The 20,439-nt window shown below is 51.9% G+C and overlaps 1 protein-coding gene across 1 annotated transcript; it reads left to right on the forward strand.

The window, feature by feature from the left end:
• LOC110475957 (uncharacterized) lies at positions 1 to 19,684 on the forward strand. Its single transcript, XM_077788079.1, has 6 exons — positions 1 to 73; positions 998 to 1,145; positions 2,977 to 3,064; positions 3,522 to 3,632; positions 11,285 to 11,329; positions 15,741 to 19,684. Exons 1-6 carry the CDS (start codon positions 1 to 3, stop codon positions 15,957 to 15,959), a joined length of 684 nt encoding a protein of 227 aa, XP_077644205.1. The 3' UTR covers positions 15,960 to 19,684.
• Positions 19,685 to 20,439: the final 755 nt, after the last annotated feature.

Here is a 20,439-nt window from a genome sequence, read left to right on the forward strand (position 1 = left end):
ATGGGTTTCCTTTGGATGAGGCCCATGTTTGTCACCAAGGAGCTGGCCCAGGTCACCGAGCAGGGGACGAAATGCAAGACTGGGTCTGTCTCCCTCCTGCCCCTAAATCCTGCACTCAGAACGTCTCTTTTTGGGAAGGATTTGGGGTGCACAAACCTCTGCTGCGCCTCAACCAATTGAGCATTGCTCCTTTTGCTCCTCAGCTCGTTTCAAGAACATTCCAGCAGCACCAGGAATTCAGTGAGGGCGCTGGGACAAAGCCCAGCAGAAGGCTTTCAAAATACTTCAACAGTATCAAGCAGCAGGCCCACATGAATGCTTGGAAGCACCTTTATTCCCTAAACCCTTCTTCCTTTGAGGCCTGAACAAAGGCAGGAAAGCGGATCCAGGAATAAACACCTGAGGATGAAATTGCAGAGCGGAGTGAGGAAGTGTTTAACTCTTGGAGACACAATTGTAGCCACGATTTCTCTTCCTCTTGAGCTCTGAGCAGTGCATTTCAATAGGATCTGCCTCCCTCCATGGAGCTGCTGGGCAGGGATGTCACAGTGCGCTCCTGGGCACCCTGTGCCCCCTTCCCCGGGACCCTGTGGCTCTGATCAGATAACCCTGGACCCTCCTTCCTGCCCCAACAGGAGAGCCAGGGAAGCCCACCCTGTCCAAAGTCTGTACAGACCCCTGACAATTCCTGTTCTCTTTTGCCCCTCTCTCCACATGGACATCACAGAATAAAGAGAGCTGAATCAATGTATTTCGGGGTAAGAGCCTCTTTTGGGAATCTTTGCCATCTCCTGATATTCCTCCCCTCACAGCCTTGGATCTCTGGGCTAGCTGATATTCAGGGGGCTGTGTGAGGTGGGAACGTCACAGGGACACTGGGGCAAGCTCCGGGATTCATCCTCACCTTTGCTCCTGGAATCCCTGGCGGTGCCCGCACCACCCCAACTGCGTTTTTGGTGTCCTAACCCTTTCCCCCGTGCTTCCCTGTGTGTTGCAGACAAGCCACTACCTCAGAGTGCCCCGGGAGGCATCATCGGGATCGTGGGAGGCGTCATCGCCGCCGCCTTCATCATCGGCGTGGCCGTCACCGTCATCATCGTCTACAGGCGGCAGCAGAAGAGCCGCTCCAGCACGGACCACGACCTGTGAGTGGCACAAGCACTGCCCACCCCACTGCAGGTCCCTGGGGATGGGGGACAGCACCTCTGGCCCTTCCTCCACCTGCACAACTTGCTGGCAAAATGTTTTCCTGCTGCTTCTGTCTCGTTCCTCTATCAGCTTCCCCTCCTTGGGGCTTCCCGGTGCTTCCCATCCTGCTGGCTGCTGTTTCTGAGCTCTTAGCACAGCCCAAAGTGGGAGTTGGAGCACAGGGATGCTCCACCAGGTGCTGGATTTGCTGTGGCACATCCTTGGGGCAGGGGCTCGGTGCCACTGTGCCCCTCCGTGGGTAGAGGAGGATCCTCTTCCTCCTTTCCCAGTGACTTTAGGCTCCTGAATGAGACTGAATCCCATCCTGCCACCAGAGAGGGGCTTCTGCTAGATCCTGAGCACCCCTGAATGCATCCCAAAGTGTCTGGAAAGGCTTCACATCCACCAGCATTGCCGTTTTGCAACTATGGGTGACATAAACTCTGTCAACAGCAGGGACAGAGGCCAGCACAGGGGCTCCTCTTTGGAGCTGGGCTTTGCTCTGCTCAGCACAGGGCAGCCGAGATCCCAGGCAGGGAACTGGGTGGTGTGGAGGTCCCTTTGTGCAGCAGGAACCTCTCCAGGAGCATTCAGGGCTCTGCTGAACAGCTCCATCTTGTCACCAGCTCTTCACCTCCTCCCTCCCCGCCTCGCAGGGGAGGCAAAGCCCAGCACCCAGAGGTTGCTTTTATGTTCCCCCACCCCCCACCTCATTGTTGTCACACCTTGGGCACATTTTGTGCTCCATTTAATCCCATTTGAGAGAGGGCACTGGAGGATAGCGGGAGAGGAGCGGGGGAAGCGGCAGGAGAGGCAGAAAGGCACACAAACAACAAAAACCAGCACCACAAGGTGAAATTGCATCAACAGCAGCGGGCCTGTGATGGAGATGCATTCTGACAATCCACTTCCCACAATGGCCCTCCACCAGGCTCAGGGAAGAGCCACTTTAGCTGAGAATAGAAACACAACCGTGCCCGGCTCTGCCGAGGTGCTGCCTCTATTGTGGAGGCTGATCCCGAAGGTAATAGCATTTCTTTTCTGCAGAGCCACGAAGTCAATGTTTTACAGAGCCCCGGGGACCTGTGCTGCCCTCCCTGCCACCAGAACATTCCAGTCCCACGCTGGAATCCAAGGGAAGGCGCCCATCTCCATCAGATCCGTGGAGCCTGCACGGGGAGAAGGGAGGGGGGCAGCCAGCTAATTAGTGGATCAGAGTTTTAATAAGTTTTGTAAAAGGATTAGACACATCTGTGCATGTGAACAGAATGTGCAGAGACAGTCTCCAGGCTGGGATTACCGTGGCTGCCAATCCCAATGCTCTGGGGTAAGAGCTGATCCTTGGCGAGGGTCGGGGATAAATGTCCCTGCCTGGCAGAGCGTGGCCGTGAGGAGGATTCAAACTCCTCCCGGGAAGCCGTGGCAGGGCTGGCATGGCAGAGAAATGCCAGGCTGGGGCTGGCATCACCTCCTTATCGCTTTCTGGTACCTCAGAGCCGTGGCACAAACACCTCCCAAGGGATGGTTTGCAGTTATCCCAGCTGCAGCCTCGGGATCTGCCCTCGGACACGGGGATTTGCCTGGAATAGGGACAGAACGCTTGGAGGGAGTTTATTTCCATGAACAGTTCTAATTGGGGTGAGACAAAGGGCACGGGGGAGTTCCTGAGGATAATCTGTGTGATTGTATTGGCAGTTTGGTGACAAACACAATCAAATCCTTGGGCACATCAAAGCAGCAGAACCTTTTCTCCTGCTTCTCACTCAGCAGCCTCTCCTGTCCCTGCAGGATTGACCTCCCTCCATCCCACAAACCTGCCCCTCCACCAAGGAGGAAACAGGACACGAAAAGCCACCTGACTCCAGAAGACATCCAGGTAAAAACCTGCAAATTCCTGCCTCTGGCATGGAAAACTGATCCCAAGCAGCGTCCACAGTGCCTGGATTTTGGGAAATGGGGCTTGCAAGAGCAAAGAAGTTCCTGAATTGAGTTTGAGGGGCAGAAAATGAGGATTTTTCACAGCCAGGTTGCATGGGACTCTGAGAAACTTGGTCCAGTGGGAGGTTTGAACTGAATTATCTTTAAGGTGCCTTCCAACCCAAACTGTTCTATGACTCTGTGATTCTGTGAGTCTGTGACTCGTCCCCCCAGAATTCCAAGTCTAGCATTAATTAAAAGCTATAATTTGGATTCTGCTCTGCCCCTCTGGTGGACAGTGGAGTCTGAAGGGGTTGGTGTTGGGTTGTGGTGTCACCTGAAGCAGAGCTTGCCCCAAGCTGTGCCAGAGGATAACCCTTGCTCTTCTCATCCTTCTCCTGTCCCCCCTGCTCCAGGTTGTTCACTTGGACAACATGAAACACGAGGAGGAGATCCAGAAGTTCCCTCTGCAGACTCCCTACTACGACACGGCAGCCCCCGAGCCCTCTCCCTACAGCGACACACTGGTAAGGAGCTCAGGGTGACAGTGGCACTGCCTGGCACCCCACCTGGCACGCAGCACCCACGGCTCTCCCATCCTGCAGGACAGCAGCCGCCACACTCTGATCCCAGCTCACCCTGATTCCAGAGGTCCCACAGCTGTGCCTTGATGGGTGAAATGCCCTGCCCACCCCGAATTCTCTACCTGCAACCCACCTACCCCACACTCAGCTCCTGCAAGGAGCCCCTGTTGGGGTTTGCAGCTGAGGGAAGCAGCAGGGAGAGCTTCACAAAGCAATTATCTGCAGGGCAGAGCGTGCCAGCGTTTGACTCTCACTTGACAACAACAAGTTATTTAAACCTCTTTTTTTTTTTTTTTTTTCTGGTGTGTGGATTTGTTCAGCCTCAGATGGGAGATGTTAATGTGAGGCAGCAGCAGCGGGGAGAGATTAAGGGTCAGGAGGAGATGCTGGCAGTCACATGGGAAAGGCTGGTTTGCAAGGAGTGAGGGCATGTTAGATGTGAAGGCGTAGGGAACAGAAAACAGGTGAGATCAGAGTGAGTTTTTGATGAGAAAACAGAAAACCATCCCCCTGCCAGGCCTTGGACAGCATCCTTTCCCTCCCTCACCCCATGGCATGGGGATACTCTGGATTTTTTGCCACAGCAGACAAGATATCCCATTGTAAATCCTTCGGGTCTCTCCCAAACTCCTCCTCAGCAGGAGTTCAGAGCACTGCACACGCAGCCCGGTGCTTCAGCAGAGTCAACTCCCTGCCTGGAGAAAGGTGCAGAAACATCAGCCCAGACTGGAGTAACTTTTTATGAACATCACTAATTATAGCCCCGTCCATCCCAGAGTGACCCTGCCACGTGTGCTCCTGTGCAGATAATGGAAGGACAGGGCCCAGTGACCTTTGGCTGGCACAAGTCTGAAGCCGGGGGTGCTGGAAATCAAAAGGCACAGTTCTGTGCTGAGCTGGGTGGATGTGATCCTACTGACTTCATCCCTAAAGGAAAACTTCCCCTTGGAGCCCTCCCTCAGCCCTGGGGCTGCTCCCCAGCTCTTTCTGCTCCTTGCTGAGTTTTAAATGAAGCACAGGATGTTGGAGCGAGACCACTGCTTGAAAAGCATCTGAAAGCTGCATTTCAGGCAAGCGGGAGGACGGAGGAGCTCATTTTGGGAAATAACGAGCAGTCAGTTAATTAAGTGGCTGAGTTAGCGATGCGAGATGGGGCCTGATGGGTTGCTGCTCCGTAACCATGGCAACAGAGTTTGCTGCTCTCCATCCTGGCCGGAGAAGCATTTCCATGTCCCAGGTCTGGAATTTCCATGTCCTAGGCCTGGCATTTCCATGTCCCAGGCCTGGCATTTCCATGTCCTAGGCCTGGCATTTCCATGTCCCAGGTCTGGAATTTCCATGTCCCAGGTCTGGCATTTCCATGTTCCAGTCCTGGCATTTCCATGTCCCAGGCCTGGCATTTCCGTGTTCCAGGCCTGGCATTTCCGTGTCCCAGGCCTGGCATTTCCATGTCCTAGGCCTGGCATTTCCATGTCCTAGGCCTGGCATTTCCGTGTCCCAGGCCTGGCATTTCCATGTCCTAGGCCTGGCATTTCCGTGTCCTAGGCCTGGCATTTCCGTGTCCCAGGCCTGGCATTTCCGTGTCCCAGGCCTGGCATTTCCATGTCCTAGGCCTGGCATTTCCATGTCCTAGGCCTGGCATTTCCGTGTCCCAGGCCTGGCATTTCCGTGTCCCAGGCCTGGCACCGGTCGCTCCTCACCCGTGGATTCAGCCAGAGGGTGATGGACTGTGGAGATCTCCTTTCACTTGACCTGTCAGCATTCAGAAACACAAATAATCACAGGATATGATTATCTGCAGGTGTTTTTTTGAGAGCTCTGGGAATCAGGGCTACAGACCCAAATCTGACTCCAACACGGCTTTCGAGCGGAACGTATTTTAAATTCTATCCTTATATAACTTACATATTAATTATTAAACTTATATTGTTCTATTGTATACATTGACATGAGTTTCTCACGATCTTTCTTAGATCCCTGACCACAGTTTCTCATGATTAAACAGTAATTATATTTAATTACTAAACAACCATCACGTCTAACAATTATATCATTTATCATGTACTAGCTACACAGCTGCAGTTCTAGCAAGTACTAGTTCTTCACGTGCTTAATGTATTTATTTTTCCAGGGCCTACTAAGCTTATTTTCCTGTTAATCCTAAACCCCCATGATTTTAAACCCCTTTTACTATCAGGCCCACCAAGAACTGGCTCTGCAGCAAGGACGGGGTGTCTGGGGGGCTGCAGCTCCTGGCAGGGGCCTGGCACAGCTGTGGCAGAGTCCTGTCCCTGGCCTGGCACGGACCTGCGCCGTGTCCTGGCTCCCTGCCCCAGCAGCAGGATGCAGCCTGCTCCCATTCCTCGCTGAATCGCTGCATCCTTCGGGCAGGCAGCTGCCTGGTGCACTTTGGGGCTGCCAAGGGACACAGGGCTGGTCCTTGTGCTGATTTTGCTGCATTCTTCCCAGGTCACACAGGCAGGACGTGCTGCCTCAGCCAGGCCAGGGCTGGGCTGGGCTGTCCGGCCACGCTTTGCAAAGGAACAAGCTTTGCCTTCCTCCCTGCAGGGAAAAAAAAAAGTGGCTTGCATCACTTTTTTTCACCCTTAAAGCGCTGCAGAAGCTGCCGTTTGATGTCACAGTGGGAAGCCCCAGGGAACAGCAGTGGTTAGCAAAACCACCATGGGATGGAGCAAGACCTGCCCAGTCCTTCAGCTGAGGGCTGGGCCAGCTGGAGGATGAGGAGGGAAGCGCATCCCTGCTCCCTGCCAGCCCCACTTTGGCACAGCCCTGCTCCCAGCTGCTCACAATGCAGATGCAGGCGGCTGCTCCGGGGTATCCGTGGTTCTGGGATCCCCGAGAGGGAAAGGCACGGCAGAAAGGCAGGATATTCTTGTTCTGCCTGTGCCTCGTCTGCAGATTTGGCTTTGGGAGGGGAGTGAAGGAGATGAGAGTGGAAGGGAGCAGATTCTGCAGGAAAACGGGGCGGGCGCGTTCAGCTTTGAACGAATCGTGCAAAACCTCGTAATTTGGGATAAAGCAGATCGATCACGAGGCGGCATGAAAGCCACGACGGTTTAACAGCACTGGGATGGGAGTCAGGGAGTGATTAGAGATGGCAAAGAGTGAGGGAGGGGGGAATGGGAGAAATGCCAGGAGGAAATCAAAGAGGCAGGTGGAGGAGGAACCTCCAGGAGGGTGTGCAGGGACGTGCGTGTGGACGTGTGCTGGCAGTGGACCAGGACAAAGGGAGAGGCTGGGGCACGTCTGCAGGGTCAGGATGGATGCAGGAGGGAGCAGAGCCATGAAGGAATCTGTGTTTTTAGGTGTTGCAAAGCCAACGCAGATCTGACAGCCCCAAACTGCCCAAGGACAGTGGCACGGACAGGCTGCAGGGGTGGTGTAGGGGGGCAGGAGCTGCCTGCAGGGGTTTTTTTTGGGCAGTTTTGGGGTAACAGTGAGGATATCAAAGCAGGAGAGCGTGTTCCAGGTGTGTGGGGTGAAGGCAGGTGTGCTCTGCCAGTGCTTTTGTGTGTGCGAGAGGCAGCAGGAGCCAGAGAGAGGAGGAGGCACAAACACAGCTGTGATTAGTGTCCGTGTCAGCAGGGCCCATTTGCACAGGTAGAAGGGGAAGTTTCATTGCTGCAGACAACAAAATAATTTCTCTGGGTTTGCAGGGCAATTACCGGGGTGCCGGTGGTGATGATTTACACCGAGCGCTTGCGTGAGGCAGTGCTGGGCCTTGTATACAAGGCACATTATTGATATTGTAATAAATTCTGCTCCAAACAGGCAGCAAGGAGCAGGAGCGAGCCCAGGAGTGGGAGAAAGCAAGGGAAATCCATGGAGAAAACACCTCCTGTGGGAAGGAAGCAGGAGAGGGGTGAGGCAAAGTAGGCAGGAGAAATGAGGAGATAAAACTTAGTCTGGCTTCCTCCAGGAAGGTGCTGAGACACAAAATTCAGGAGGAGAGAGCTCTGCAAGGCCTGGATTTAGGTCTGAAGCTGGAGTTGGCATTGCTAATTTTCCTAAATGTCCAAATTCCAGGTCCAGACACGAAGCAGAGGCTCCGTAGGATGTGCTGCTTGCATGCCAGCAACTCGCCACTGCCATCTGGCCACCAAGGGCAGGACAGAGGTGACCTCCAGCCCTCTGCTCCCCCAGCCCCCAGCTTTGCTGAGCTCTGGGAATGCTGCTGCAGCCCCGTTCCCCTCCATTCCCCTCATCCCTGTGGCTGAGGGGCAGATCAGGGAGCCAAGCCCTGGCACGGGCCAGCGCAGCAGGCAGAGATAATCACTGAGTGAACAGCCCCTTCCAGCAACAGGCACTCAACCAGCTCATTACAGGGCTATAAACTTCTAAAAACGGCTCGGCCACAGCTGCTAGGCGGCTGAGGACACTTCCAAACACAGAGGAGAGGAACACTTTCAAATTAAACACCTTTTGCACCGCTGCCATGCGGTGCAGCCATTCTGGAAAGGGGAGAGAGAGACTGGAAAGCTGTTTTGTTTGCAAGAGACACCTCTCTCCTCTCAGAGAGGCTCAGCAGATGCCTGGCTAATGCTGGCACTGAAAGAAGCCCCAAAAGCGAGGATTAAAGAAGCCAGGATCCCCCTCACACCGTGGCTGCTGGCACCAAGGCTCCTCCTGGTGATCCTCACTCCCCCCTGAGCCACCAGCTCCGGGCTCTCCTGCCTTCCAGGCTTCTCCCATTGTTATCTGCATGAAAGATGTTTGGGTAGGAACGACCAGACAAATTGGATAATATTCCATTCATGCAGTCCTTGCTGATAAGCCTGCTTAGTGAAGGAATACCCATAAATATTTCCATGCCAAAGGAGGATGCTTTTAGCATCTCTCAGACCCCGTTATAATGACAAAACCGTGCTGCAGAGGCAGACTGCAGTGCCAAGCTGTGCAGCCAAGCCTTGTGCTAAACGAGGCTCTTCAGCACTCCACAGCGTCCCCACTTTGGGGCAGAACAACACTGACATTCCCCTCTGGCCATGCCTTTGGAGTTTTGGCTTTAAAGCTGTTCCTTCCCAGTATCTCCTTCCCAAAACCCCAAATTTCAAACCAAGGATTTTCACTCACGTTCCCCAAACCTGAGTTTGCAAGGAATCCCAAACTCCTGGGTTAGAACTGACAGCTCAGGTGCAGGGAAAGGTTTGAAGTCACTGATCCAGCCCCAGCTAAGGAAAATGCTGATCCCAGAGGGGTTCAGTGGGAGAGCAGAGCAGTGAGATGCTGCTGGGAGCAGCCCCAGTGAAAGGGGCGGTGGCTGGGAGTGCTGGCTCACTCAGCTCTGCTTTCGGGGGACTTTTGCTTTGATTTGGGATTTTACCTGACTGATTATTCATTACCTCCCTACCTCCTTCTTTTTAACTGTTTTTTTTCTTACTCCTCCCCTGTTTTCTTCACCCTTTTCTTCTTTCTTCCCCCTTCGTGTCCTGTCTCACCCCTCACCATCTGCACGGACCCTCTGTCCTCACCCCCCACCTCGCCCCCACTCCTCCCTCGTGTCCCCCCCACCGCCTTGCTGCTCTCTTCTCTCCAGAACCCTGGCAACAAGGACGGTGATGTCCAGTATGCAGAGCTGGACACGTCGGCTCTGGCCGCGTCACCCAGCCCTCGGAGCTCCATCCCTGCTGGCGGAGACCTAGTCGAGTATGCAACCATCCAGCCCAACTTACGCTAGCGCATGCCACTCTAGGCCCTTTCCCCTCAGATTCTGGCCTCAAGGTACTCACGGCACTGTGCCTTCCTCACTGCACCCCTCAAAGCCACTGCTCCCCCATCCTTGCCTTCCTCCCTCCCTCTGGAGCGCTGCCTCTGCGTCCCGTCTCTCCCTCCCTGCCTGCTCTCTCTCTGTCTCTCTGCTGCCCTGTTTTGTTGTTTTTGGTTTTTTTTTTGGGGGGTGCTGCCCTTGCCTTGCCTCTCTGCATGCTCTTTTTGCTGTTTTTTCCCTTTGCTTCCTGCAGCCAGGCATGTGGGGCAAGGGGGAGAGGGTTCACGGCGTGGTGGCAGAGCAGGGGTTTGCTCCCTGCTCCAGGTGGGTTTGAAGTTCCTGCTCAGGTTCAGGGAATTTCTGCAGCACCTGTGAGGAATCAGAGATGCTAAGAGGGCTTTTCCAGGTCAGGACGAGGAGGGGAGGGAAAAGGAAAAGGGAGTGATTGAAAGGAAAATTTAAAAAAGAAAGGTTTGTGTGCATGTGGAAGTAACTCTAGAGAAGATGGAGCATATGTGCATGTGTGAAAGAACAAGGTGGGAGAGGATGTGACAGAATATGGGAGCACCTAAAGGCTCCCACAGCTGAAAGACTCCGTGGATAAGACACAGGCAGGGAGGGACTCTGCATGTGACAGTGACAGGGCTGGCGTGGCATCAGGTTGGTGCAGGTGGCAAGTTCAGATGCTTGGGAGAGAGGGAGAGATTATTTTCCTTGGTGTTCTCCTTCTCAAAACCAGGCATAGACTGAGCCCTGCTCTCCTGACCTTTTCAAGTGTCACCAAACTCATTCAAGCTCAGGTCCCATGGCAGGGAGTGATTTGGACTTGGTTGTTCTGGACCATCTCCAGTAAACCTCTGAATGTGGATTTTTTTTAGTGGAAAAACCACTAAAACTGGGGTGACTTCAGCTCTTCCTATGTACCTTTGCCTCATAATCACAGCTTTTTCTCAGCTGTTAAAGCCACCAGGACCCTGAAAGGGAGAAATCTCTCCTTTCCTACCTCTTCTGGATGATTCCAAGAGTTTTTGGCCAAGGAAATGCCACTGGTGCCCCTCTCCTTGGCTCCAGCTCTCCCTCGCTCCTGTGTATTCCTGAGGTTGTGGTGACTCCAGGTTCTGCCTTGCTCCTTCCCCTTTGTTTTGCTGCATTTCCAGCAGCAGGAAGGACCTGAGGTTTAAAGGAAGGGAGAGGAGAAAAGGAAGACAGCAAATGGAGAGGTGCTTTGCAGGTCCTTAAATTGCTCCTGGTCACTCCAGGTAGATCAGTGGAGGTGGGGACAGAGAGGGAAAGAGGAAAGAGGAAAGGGGAAAGGGGAAAGGAAAGGAAAGGAAAGGGGAAAGGGGAAAGGGGAAAGGAAAGGAAAGGAAAGGAAAGGGGAAAGAAGGAAAGGAAAGGAAAGGAAAGGAAAGGAAAGGAAAGGAAAGGAAAGGAAAGGAAAGGAAAGGAAAGGAAAGGAAAGGAAAGGAAAGGAAAGGAAAGGAAAGGAAAGGAAAGGAAAGGAAAGGAAAGGAAAGGAAAGGAAAGGAAAGGAAAGGAAAGGAAAGGAAAGGAAAGAAGGAAAGGAAAGGATGAGCAGCAGGAAAATGACCTTTTGATGAAACCCCCCCGGACAATCCTGTTTAGTGTCTCCCTGAGATGAGGAACTCCATGGGTGAGGGTGCAGCACACACCCCTGGGTGCCAGGTGGGCAGGGGCTGCTGCAGTTTGCTCTCCCCCCTGCTCCCTGGTTTTCCCGTGCTGGAAGCAGCCCTGTAGCTCCCCTGGTGTAGCAAAAGCCCTGGTGGGTGAGTGTGTGCAGCAGCCCGGGCCGGAGCAGATCCGTAACCTCTCTCTCTTGCGGTGTCTCACCCACTCCTGCTCCCAGAATGAGGATCAAGGTCTTCGTAGACGTAACGAGCGAGAGTGGACAGTAAGTTCTGGATGGGTTTGGTTTTCCCTTTTCCCTGTTTCCCTGTGGGGATCTGTTTGTCACCGAGCTCCCGGGCACTTCCAGCCTCCTGCCTCCTCTCTGGGATGAGAATTCCAGCCCTGAGGAAGGGGTGGTTGAAACCAGCCGCTCTCCCTCGTGTCTTCACCTCCCGCTCCCAAAAGATTCTTGGGCTGCTCCCACTGCTCCAAACAAGGCAAGAGCTCCCAAATCCATCTTGGGAGGTCTTCGCCTCGTCCTCCCCAGGGTGGGGAATTTTATTGTCAGCAAAAGGACAGTAATCCTCCAAATCCAAATTTGGAAATCCTCCCAGGCTCTCTGAAGTAAAAATAAAGCCAGTCATATGGTGCTTTGAAGGTGTAATCTCCCTGCTAAGACACACCACAGATCAGGGCAATTTAATTTTTTTATGCTTTTTTAATTATTTCCTCCCCCTTCACCTCCCCACACTCCAGCTCTCCGTTTTTCTTGGGAATTTCTGTCCCTGCTGCAGCAGGAATAGCTGGAAACTGTCAGACTTGGAATCAAGAATACAACAAATCAGTGACCAGGGTTCAGATTCCCATTTCCAAATTGCAGGGGAAATAAAGCCAAGAGGTGTCTCCTTATTAGTTTCCCATTTTTAAACACGGATATCAGCCCTGCCTCAGCTCCAAAAGGGTGGAGAGGAAGATTTGGGAGAGAAACAGCCAGGAGGGAAATGTTTGGGATGATTGATGGGGTGGGGTGCTGTAGGAACATGGAGCAGGTAGGTACCAGAGGCAGCAGGGGAAGAGAAAAGCATGCTGTGAGAAGGAATGCAACATTCTGAGCAAGTGTTCTGCATCATTACTACTTGCATGTGTCTGAATGCATCCCTCACCACAGCTCCTTGCTCTGTATTCTGGGAATTTCAGCTCAATCTTTTTTTTTATTATTTCCTGAACCCAGGGGTGAGTCCCTCTGGCCCACTTGCCCTCAGCTTTGTCCTCACAGAAGCCCAAGCTCAGGACCATTGGTTCCTGCTCATTCCTGACACTTCAATGCTTGTTCTTTACTCAGGACAGGGATTATCCAAGAACTCCCTCACAGTTAAAGCACCAAACAGAGCAGGAACCTGCTCAGAGATCCCTAAAATCATGGCCAAACTTGGAAGTGGAAAAATACCCCGAATACCCCGAGTAGGGAGTTCAGACCCAGGGGAGGAGAGGATGTGAGGCTCCCAAAACCAGGGGAAATAATTCTTTTTTTGGTTCCCAGTGTATTTTCTGTCCCCAAACACCCAACACCCTCTGCCCTCGCTGGTCCACAGTGTGACAGCAGCTTTGTGATGCTGTCACTCAGCACAGCTGCTCCTTCCTGGCCATCAGCCTGTGCTGCAGCCCAAAATTCCAAACTGACAGATGAAGAGGGTCAGGGTAGTAGCAGCCCAAAAATTCAGGAGTTTTGAGCAGCAGGGGCTTTTTCCAGCCGGGAAAACACAGGCAAACACATTCCATAAGAGTGAAAATGTGTTTGCCATGAGCTTGGCCAAGCAGAGAAAGCCATAACCCATCCAACTCTCACCTGTAAAATCTTCACATTTCCCAAAAAACATAGCAGACAGATCCTGAGGTCACCGAGAAGGAGTTTTTCACTTTCAGACCAGTAGGAACTCATTATTCCAAGATGATTAAAAGTGCAGGACATGGTCACCTGCCCTCACATCTCCTGCTACCCAAAGAGATGTTCTGCAAATAGAAGAAAAGATGGAATTGGGTGTGGAGGGATGGAGAAGGGTTGAGTTGAAGTCATGGCAGAAATGAAAGCTCCCTAATTCAATCAAATAAAGCCTGTTTAAAGGTAATCTGCCAGGCTGTCTGAAATGGATAGATTGCTGACATCCCCTTTAATCAAGCTCTTGGAAATAAAACTGAGAGGGGAGGATGTAACCCAGATAATGAAGAATTGCATGGAGTCATGCTGGAGACAAAGGCAAGTGGGAGAAGTCAGGTGGGGGAAGGTGGTAGAATCATGTGCCAGTTCAATTTAATTAGTTCATTATCCCTAATTTAATTTCAAACTTCGTTAAAGATAAATTAGATTGGGGAAAAGTCTCAGTGGGACTGGGGAAGGAACTCAAAGGGCACCGGCTGCGAAATGTGTTAAAAACCACCGGGCTGGTTTTGTTCTCCTCCCTTTTGCCACTCTGGAAATGAGTTCAGGGAACAAAGCAGGGGCAAAGCAGCTCCCAGCTCAGGTGCTGAGGAGAGGTAAAAGGAGACAGGGAATTCTCTTTCTTTGGCCCTGACGTTCTCCAGCTGCCCTGCCCTGACTACGAGGAGTGAGCACAAAAGAGGGACCAGCAAGAAAAGGAGGATTTGTTTGCACTCCCCTGTGCAAACAGCAGTGCTGACAAAACTGCACCGGGTGTCTTTGGCAGTGCTTCATGGGCACCTGTCTCACAGCCACATTAACTGGGAGATAAGCAGGAAGAAAAATGCTTTGCTGACCCCATTTATTGTCACAGGAGTCTGTAAAAGAGTGGCTCGCAGCCCTTTCTGCTGCCACCTGATCACACCCCGCTCACCTTCCACTTAGTTGTCTGAGCATCTCTCCTGGGAGACCTTTCTATCCATCAGACCTGCACACAGCACTAGCAAATCCTCAGCTTTCCTCAAAAAACACACAAACCTCCCCTCCTACTTAATTGATAACAAACTGCAAGAAACCCCCTTGCCTGCTTTGTCTTACTAGATTTCTGTAATTAAGGCAACTTCCCTTTCAGGTTAGCTTAACCCAGAAAATTAAACCAGGAGGAGAACATGGCTAAATACATTTTTTTCCCCCCTTCCAGGTGTGGAAAGGGATTCTGTTGAGTGTGATGATTCTTAAGAGTAGATTGTACAGGGAGAGGAATTTACACATCCCATTTTTCCAGTCTGTGAGCCCCTTTTCACTTCTTTTATCAGCTGGTCAGAAGAACAGCAAACATTTATTTAAGGTTGAGTTAGTGAGGCTTTTTCATGGCCCCTGGTTAAAGAGCTCTAATGCTGCACTTATCCACATTTTCACTTGGCAATTAAAAGGCTAAAGTGGACAAAAACTGTGGGAACGGCCCACCCAAATTTAGGATCCCAGCACAGCATCTCCACCACTGGTTTTTAAAAGCTCAGTCTGTAGGATAAACAGTTTTGCCAGTGGAAGGGAAATGAAAATGAGGTTGACCTCAGCACTGCTGCTGTTTTCCTGAGGCTCAGGCAAACTTTCCCTCACTGGGCTCAGCCAGACTGTTCCCAAAATTGCCTTTGTGCCTCTCCCAGCGGTCTGAGCCATCAATAAATTATTGTAAACACCTTGTTTTCTATAGGATTTTTTTTTTTTTTAAAGCATCCTGGTGAAATATTCATCCAGGAGCTGGCAGCAGATGAGCTGAGTCGATTGTTCTGTTCCTTCAGGCGTTTTCTCCTGAGGGCCAAACCCTTGTCCTTTCCACTAAACTGACTGTTCCTGGGATTTTGGAAGGGAACAAGGAAGGACTCAAGGGCAAGTTACTTGCTTCAAACCACAGGCATCAAAATGTTTTCCAGTGCTGTTTGGAAAATAAATTATCTTGGAGAAGAAATTATCTCCTGGTGAGCGCCCCTGAGCTCAGGTTGGTTTTAAAAACAAATGTCCATCCTGCTTGGGTTGTCCTGCAGATTTCTCAAAGCAGGAAAAGGTCTGGGAGCAGGGAGGAATCCTTCCCATCTGCTGCCACCCTCTGGGGAGCCACAGCCCCGGGATGAGGGATGGAGATTCTCCCTCAAGCCCAGCACAGAGGGAAAATCACGGGGCCAACAGAGCAGCCTCGGGTTTGGAAGTGGTTTTTTGTTGTCTGTAGATTATTTGACTCACAAAACCAGCCCCGAGGCTTCCCGGGGAGCTGTTCACACAGGCAAAGCCCAGCTCTCCTGTCTCCCAGGTAAACAAAGGCACAGTAAGCTTGTTCTGCATCCCAAGCCCCCGCTAGGACATGTGTGCCCTTTAAATGGAAGAGCACAGGCCTGGCTTAGATTAATGATGCCTTCAAGCCCTTCTTTTCCAAAACTCAGGTGTGGAAAGAGTTAGAAAGCGTGGAAATAAACTGTCCTTCCTTTGGCTGGCTGCTTGTTTAGGCCAGAGAGCAGAGTATTTACAGACAAGGGACAAAGCATGCCCGACCCATACATATTCATCAACGATCCGGCTATTTCAGGCAGCGAGACAAAAACTTTGCAGCATGAGGATTTATCATTTGGGTTTCCATTTTCCTGAAGCAGCCAGCTCGGTAAAGTAGTTAATATTCCATCCTGCTTGCTGTCTGTGTGTCTCAGCAAGGAGCTGAAGAGCTGTGTGTGTTTTCCGGCCGTGGATCCCGGAGTTTTCACCCGCTGACTTTTGTCTCTACTTGCAGAACTTTGGAAAGTGTCACTCAGAGATATCGAATGCGAGTGATTACCTGACCCGCTGTTACTCACATGAAGATCGATATCTGGAGAAGATCCCTCATGTCTATGCCCCCTTGTCAGACCTCCCACAAGATCTTTATCCTCACCATTCCGACATCTCCTTCTGCTGCCCACCTCCCGGCTCCCGGGCTCCTTACATCTGTCCTAAGGAACAGTATGTTTAAAGTGTCAACAATGAAAAAAAAACAAAAACAAAACAGAAAAAAACAACAACAAAAAAAGAAGAAACTCATGGTTTTCACCTCTCCTGTCGCTCGACAACCAACCAAGGCCTCCCAGCCTCCCCTCCCTTTGCCATTGCTCGTTTTATTGATTGGTTTTTAAATCCGGGTGCGATTGCCATGATTAGTCCCAGTGTCTGCCTGGCTTGCTAACGCTCAAGGGAGCGCTCTGCCTCCTCCCACGTCCCCTCCAGTACCTGCATCTTTCTTTTCTCCTCCTGCCTCTGTGTGTGCATGTGTCTGTGGGTGACAGCTGCCCTGTGGTGGATGGGATGTGCCCAACCCATCCCGTGTCTGTGGCTTTTCCCCTGTGTCGATTCCTGCACTCTCCACACCGGAGCAGCCGGGTGTGGATTGTTCCCAGCCCAGTGAGGTTGGACAGCACAGCCAGTGCTCAAAGCTGAGCCTGTGGCTTTTTATTTCTTTTTTTTTTTTTATTTTTATTTTCCCCCTGCTCCTTTTCCCCCTCAGAAGTGAGGATAGCAAATCCTCTTTTGTGAAGAGCTAAAGAGCCAAGATTGCTGAACCAAATCATAAGATGCTTACAACAAAAGATGCTCAAAACTAACCCAAAAATAGAGATCAGGACTTGGTTTAGGTGGTTTGTTCCTGTCCTTTTCCCTTCCTGCTCCCACTCCCAATCTCTTGGATTGACTCTTTTAAAGAGGACATATTTTGGAGTCAACACATTTGGAGAAAGCATCCTTTAAATACCAGGTCTGATAACCTGAAACCCAAAGGAGAAAATAATTATAAAGGAAAACATTCTCTCTAATTTTCCTTCCAAAGCCTAACATGGCCCCCCACGAGCTTTTCCCCCCTCTCTTCCTCACATCTGTTGATTGGAATTTTAAAATTAACTCAGGCAGAATATGAAGAATAAATCAGGATTTCAGGTAATCTCCTTGCTCTTAATGAAGGATAAAAGCCAATACAGGAATTTGGCCTTTTAACTTTTATAAAAGCATCTTAGTTTTGGGACTACACCTTTTTTTTTGATATTGGAATGTGTGTGGGTGTGTAAATCCAAACGTGTACATTCCTGTGGCCACAAAGTGTTTTAGAGAAGGGAATTTATCTCCACATCACATTTGTGTTCACTTGTATTAGAGGAAAAATAAAAATAAATATCGATATACACTTGAATGTATATAAAAGCAAAGAAGAGGAAGGGGAGGACAAGGAATGAGCATCCTGCCTCAGAGCTTGGTTTCAGGGATAACTCCCATCTGCTTCACCCATGGCATGGAAGAGGCGATGGCTGGGATGGCTCTGAACAAGGGGATAAAGCTTTGTGGCCAGAGGGCATTTCCTTTGCTTTGCCTCAGGGAAATTGGCGTTCTGCAGACAACAAATCCCTCTGGAAAAAATGTGAGGATGCCTGAGCTGAGGGATGTGGGAGGGAGAGGTGGGCACTGCACCCTTCCCCTGCTACCCAGGCACCCAAAACCTGTCAGTGCTGCTCGAAATGCAACTCCCAGCAGCTGCCAGCTCCTGTCAGGGACTTGTGACCACACAGGTGTCCCAGCCCAGCTCCTGCCCTGCCACCTGCACCCATTTCTTTTTGTCCAGCTGGATCTCAGCAGCTCTGCTTGTTCCCTGCCCCTGCTGTGTCCCCTCGAGCCCCGTCCTGCCTGTCCCTGCTCCCCCCTGCTGCAGCACATCTGGGTCACTCTGCTTCCCTGCAGCCTGACAGACACATCTGGATGTGGCACAGGGGTTTACACCCCGCTCAGCCGGGCAGCACAGCTCTGAGGGGGATGGCACCACCTGCATGGGTCTCCCGGGGGTTCTGAATGGCAAAAAGCACCCCCAGCTCTCCCCAGCCCTTCCCCAGTGCACGCTGCCACTCTGTGCTCAAGCAGGACGAGGTTTTTTTGGGGGGATTGCTGTCCCTGGAGGGGTTTTTCCTGCTGCGACGGAGCCTCCCACTAAGTGACAAGTGGGTACAGCAGCTGAGAGGCCTGGGGGTGCCTGGCTGGCTGAGGAGTGGATGAAGGGGAATTGTTGATGCATTTTTTGGCCAAGCTGGAACGGGCAGCAGCAGCGCTGCCACGTGCTGGTGCATGGAACAGCCTCATTCCCAGAGGATCAGGGGAGGATCACCAGGACACAGCCTTAGAGAGCTCCACACAACTTTCCAATCCCATCCTGCCAGTCCTGACTGATGCAAACCTTTCTGGAACCATCTGTAGTCACATTTCCTCTGCCAGTCTCCAGGGGATTCAGCCTCACACTAAAGGACCCCAGTGCTCCATGAATCTATTCAAAAAATGCATTTTCCTCTCTGGTTTTCTCCCCAACACACCTTGGGTTACCACAGAGCTGGAAACTGGCAGTGCTCTGAACTGAAGGCACAGCCACCACATGCACCCCACGCTGAATCTGCCAAATCTGCCTTTGCTCCCTCTCTTTGGAAAGCTGAGGAGGTGCTGGAAGCCCCACGGGTCTCTGATGTCCTGGAATCAACCCAGCACCACTGACCATGAGGAAAAAGCAAGGAAAAATCCATCCCAAGCTTCCCTACCTGCATGCCTGGAATAGCAGAGCACTGCCTGTACCGTGGTTTCATTTGGAGCCTTCACCTGATGTGCTTTCAGACAGATCCAGGAATTTAAATGAGAAGTGGAATATGTTCAGGTCTTCAGACACAAGAGGAAAGAAGCCAGACAAAATGATTGCTTGCCAGAGGAGGCTGAGAACACGTTGCAGGTGGTTTTCTCTGCTGCCCATGTCTGGGACAAAGATGATGCTTTGATGAGCAAGGGGAAGGCAGGGATACAAACTGCAGCGTTACAGAAAAACTCTGCTTGCCTTGTGCAGCTTTGAATGTGAGCTGCTCACAGAAGTCTGCCACAAAGGGTTTCACTGGGCTTGCAGCAAAGCAAAAGCATTTCAATCCTCCTTGAAAAGGTAAAGGCAGGAGAAACCTCAGCTCAAAGCAGTAGTTTGGCTTATGCCAGCGCAGGTATTTAGTCTAGGAATGCCTTGGTTCTCTCTGCCTCTCCTGGAGAGCTGCATTGATCTCAAAAAATGGCAAGAGGGACTTGCCACACGCCACCAAATTCCTCTGTGCCCTAGGAAAAGGGGGAAAACCCTGAAGGAAAGCCCTGAAGTAAGAGATAGTGAGTCCACTGTTTTGGTTTTACAAATGCGTGCTTGGAAACGGTTCTGACTCGGGGCTGGCTCCCTTTCCCTGGTGTCACACAGCGTTTGCCCCATGGCTCTTCCCAAATTCCCCTGCACCTGCTGCCAGGGCTGAACCTCACTGTGCTCCACAAAAAGGTTGCCCATGGCTGGGGGGAATTGCAGGAGCTGGAATCAGGGCCAGGGGGAGGTGTTCTGCCGCTGACGCGGTGCCAATCGACTTGGAAAGATCCCTGCTCTGGAGCTTGAGCCATCCAGCAGCACTGCTGGGCGTGGGTCACTGAACAAGTGCAGCTGGAAACTGGTGGAGAGGGATCCAGTGGGCTGGGAGGAACTGGTGTTGTAGGATAGAGAAGCATTTCGGTTGGAAAGACCTCCAAGATGGAGCTGCTCTTCCTGTTACCAGGGTGAAATGTCACGGGTTCTGTTCCATGTGTTGGTGGCACTGACACCAGAGCTCTCGCAGATGGAAAAGACTGATCACAGAATTTAAATAAAAGTGAGCTGAAGAGTTACAGCAACTTCTGTCCTGCCTGTGGGGGCTGTGGGGGGTGTTTGGTGTCTGCCTTGCTCCCAGGGCTGCCTTCTTGTGTCCTCCACATCCCTCACCCCTTTCTCTGCACCCCCAAAATGCACCCACGGGCACTCCTGCCTTCTGCCAGGAGTTCCTGCCTGCTCCAGAGGCTCCTCAGGACTGGAATAACCCAAATTTCCTGCTGTATCCCTCCCTGCCTGCAGCACAGGGCACGCAGGAGCCACAGGTAAGCAGAGCTCAGTGACCTGCTGCACTTCCCTGCCCTGGCTTTGCCCCCAGAGCAATGAGGGTGCTCCAGAGATGCCAGTCCCAGGTGCTCCAGAGATTCCAGTCTCAGGTGCTCCAGAGATGCCAGTCTTGGGGGCTCCAGAGATGCCAGTCTCAGGTGCTCCAGAGATTCCAGTCTCAGGTGCTCCAGAGATGCCAGTCCCAGGTGCTCCAGAGATTCCAGTCTCAGGTGCTCCAGAGATTCCAGTCTCAGGTGCTCCAGAGATGCCAGTCCCAGGTGCTCCAGAGATTCCAGTCTCAGGTGCTCCAGAGATTCCAGTCTCAGGTGCTCCAGAGATGCCAGTCCCAGGTGCTCCAGAGATTCCAGTCTCAGGTGCTCCAGAGATTCCAGTCTCAGGTGCTCCAGAGATGCCAGTCCCAGGTGCTCCAGAGATTCCAGTCTCAGGTGCTCCAGAGATGCCAGTCTTGGGGGCTCCAGAGATGCCAGTCCCAGGTGCTCCAGAGATTCCAGTC

This window comes from Lonchura striata, chromosome 23 (assembly GCF_046129695.1).
Source record: "Lonchura striata isolate bLonStr1 chromosome 23, bLonStr1.mat, whole genome shotgun sequence".
In the NCBI taxonomy this organism is placed as follows: Eukaryota; Metazoa; Chordata; class Aves; order Passeriformes; family Estrildidae; genus Lonchura; species Lonchura striata.

Bases quoted from the DNA above. Each gene is read 5' to 3' on its own strand.
- LOC110475957 (XM_077788079.1), top strand. From the start codon at position 1: ATGGGTTTCCTTTGGATGAGGCCCATGTTTGTCACCAAGGAGCTGGCC. The intron at 74-997 runs GCAAGACTGGGT...TGTGTGTTGCAG, and splicing joins CACCGAGCAGGGGACGAAAT to ACAAGCCACTACCTCAGAGT. The intron at 1,146-2,976 runs GTGAGTGGCACA...CTGTCCCTGCAG, and splicing joins TCCAGCACGGACCACGACCT to GATTGACCTCCCTCCATCCC.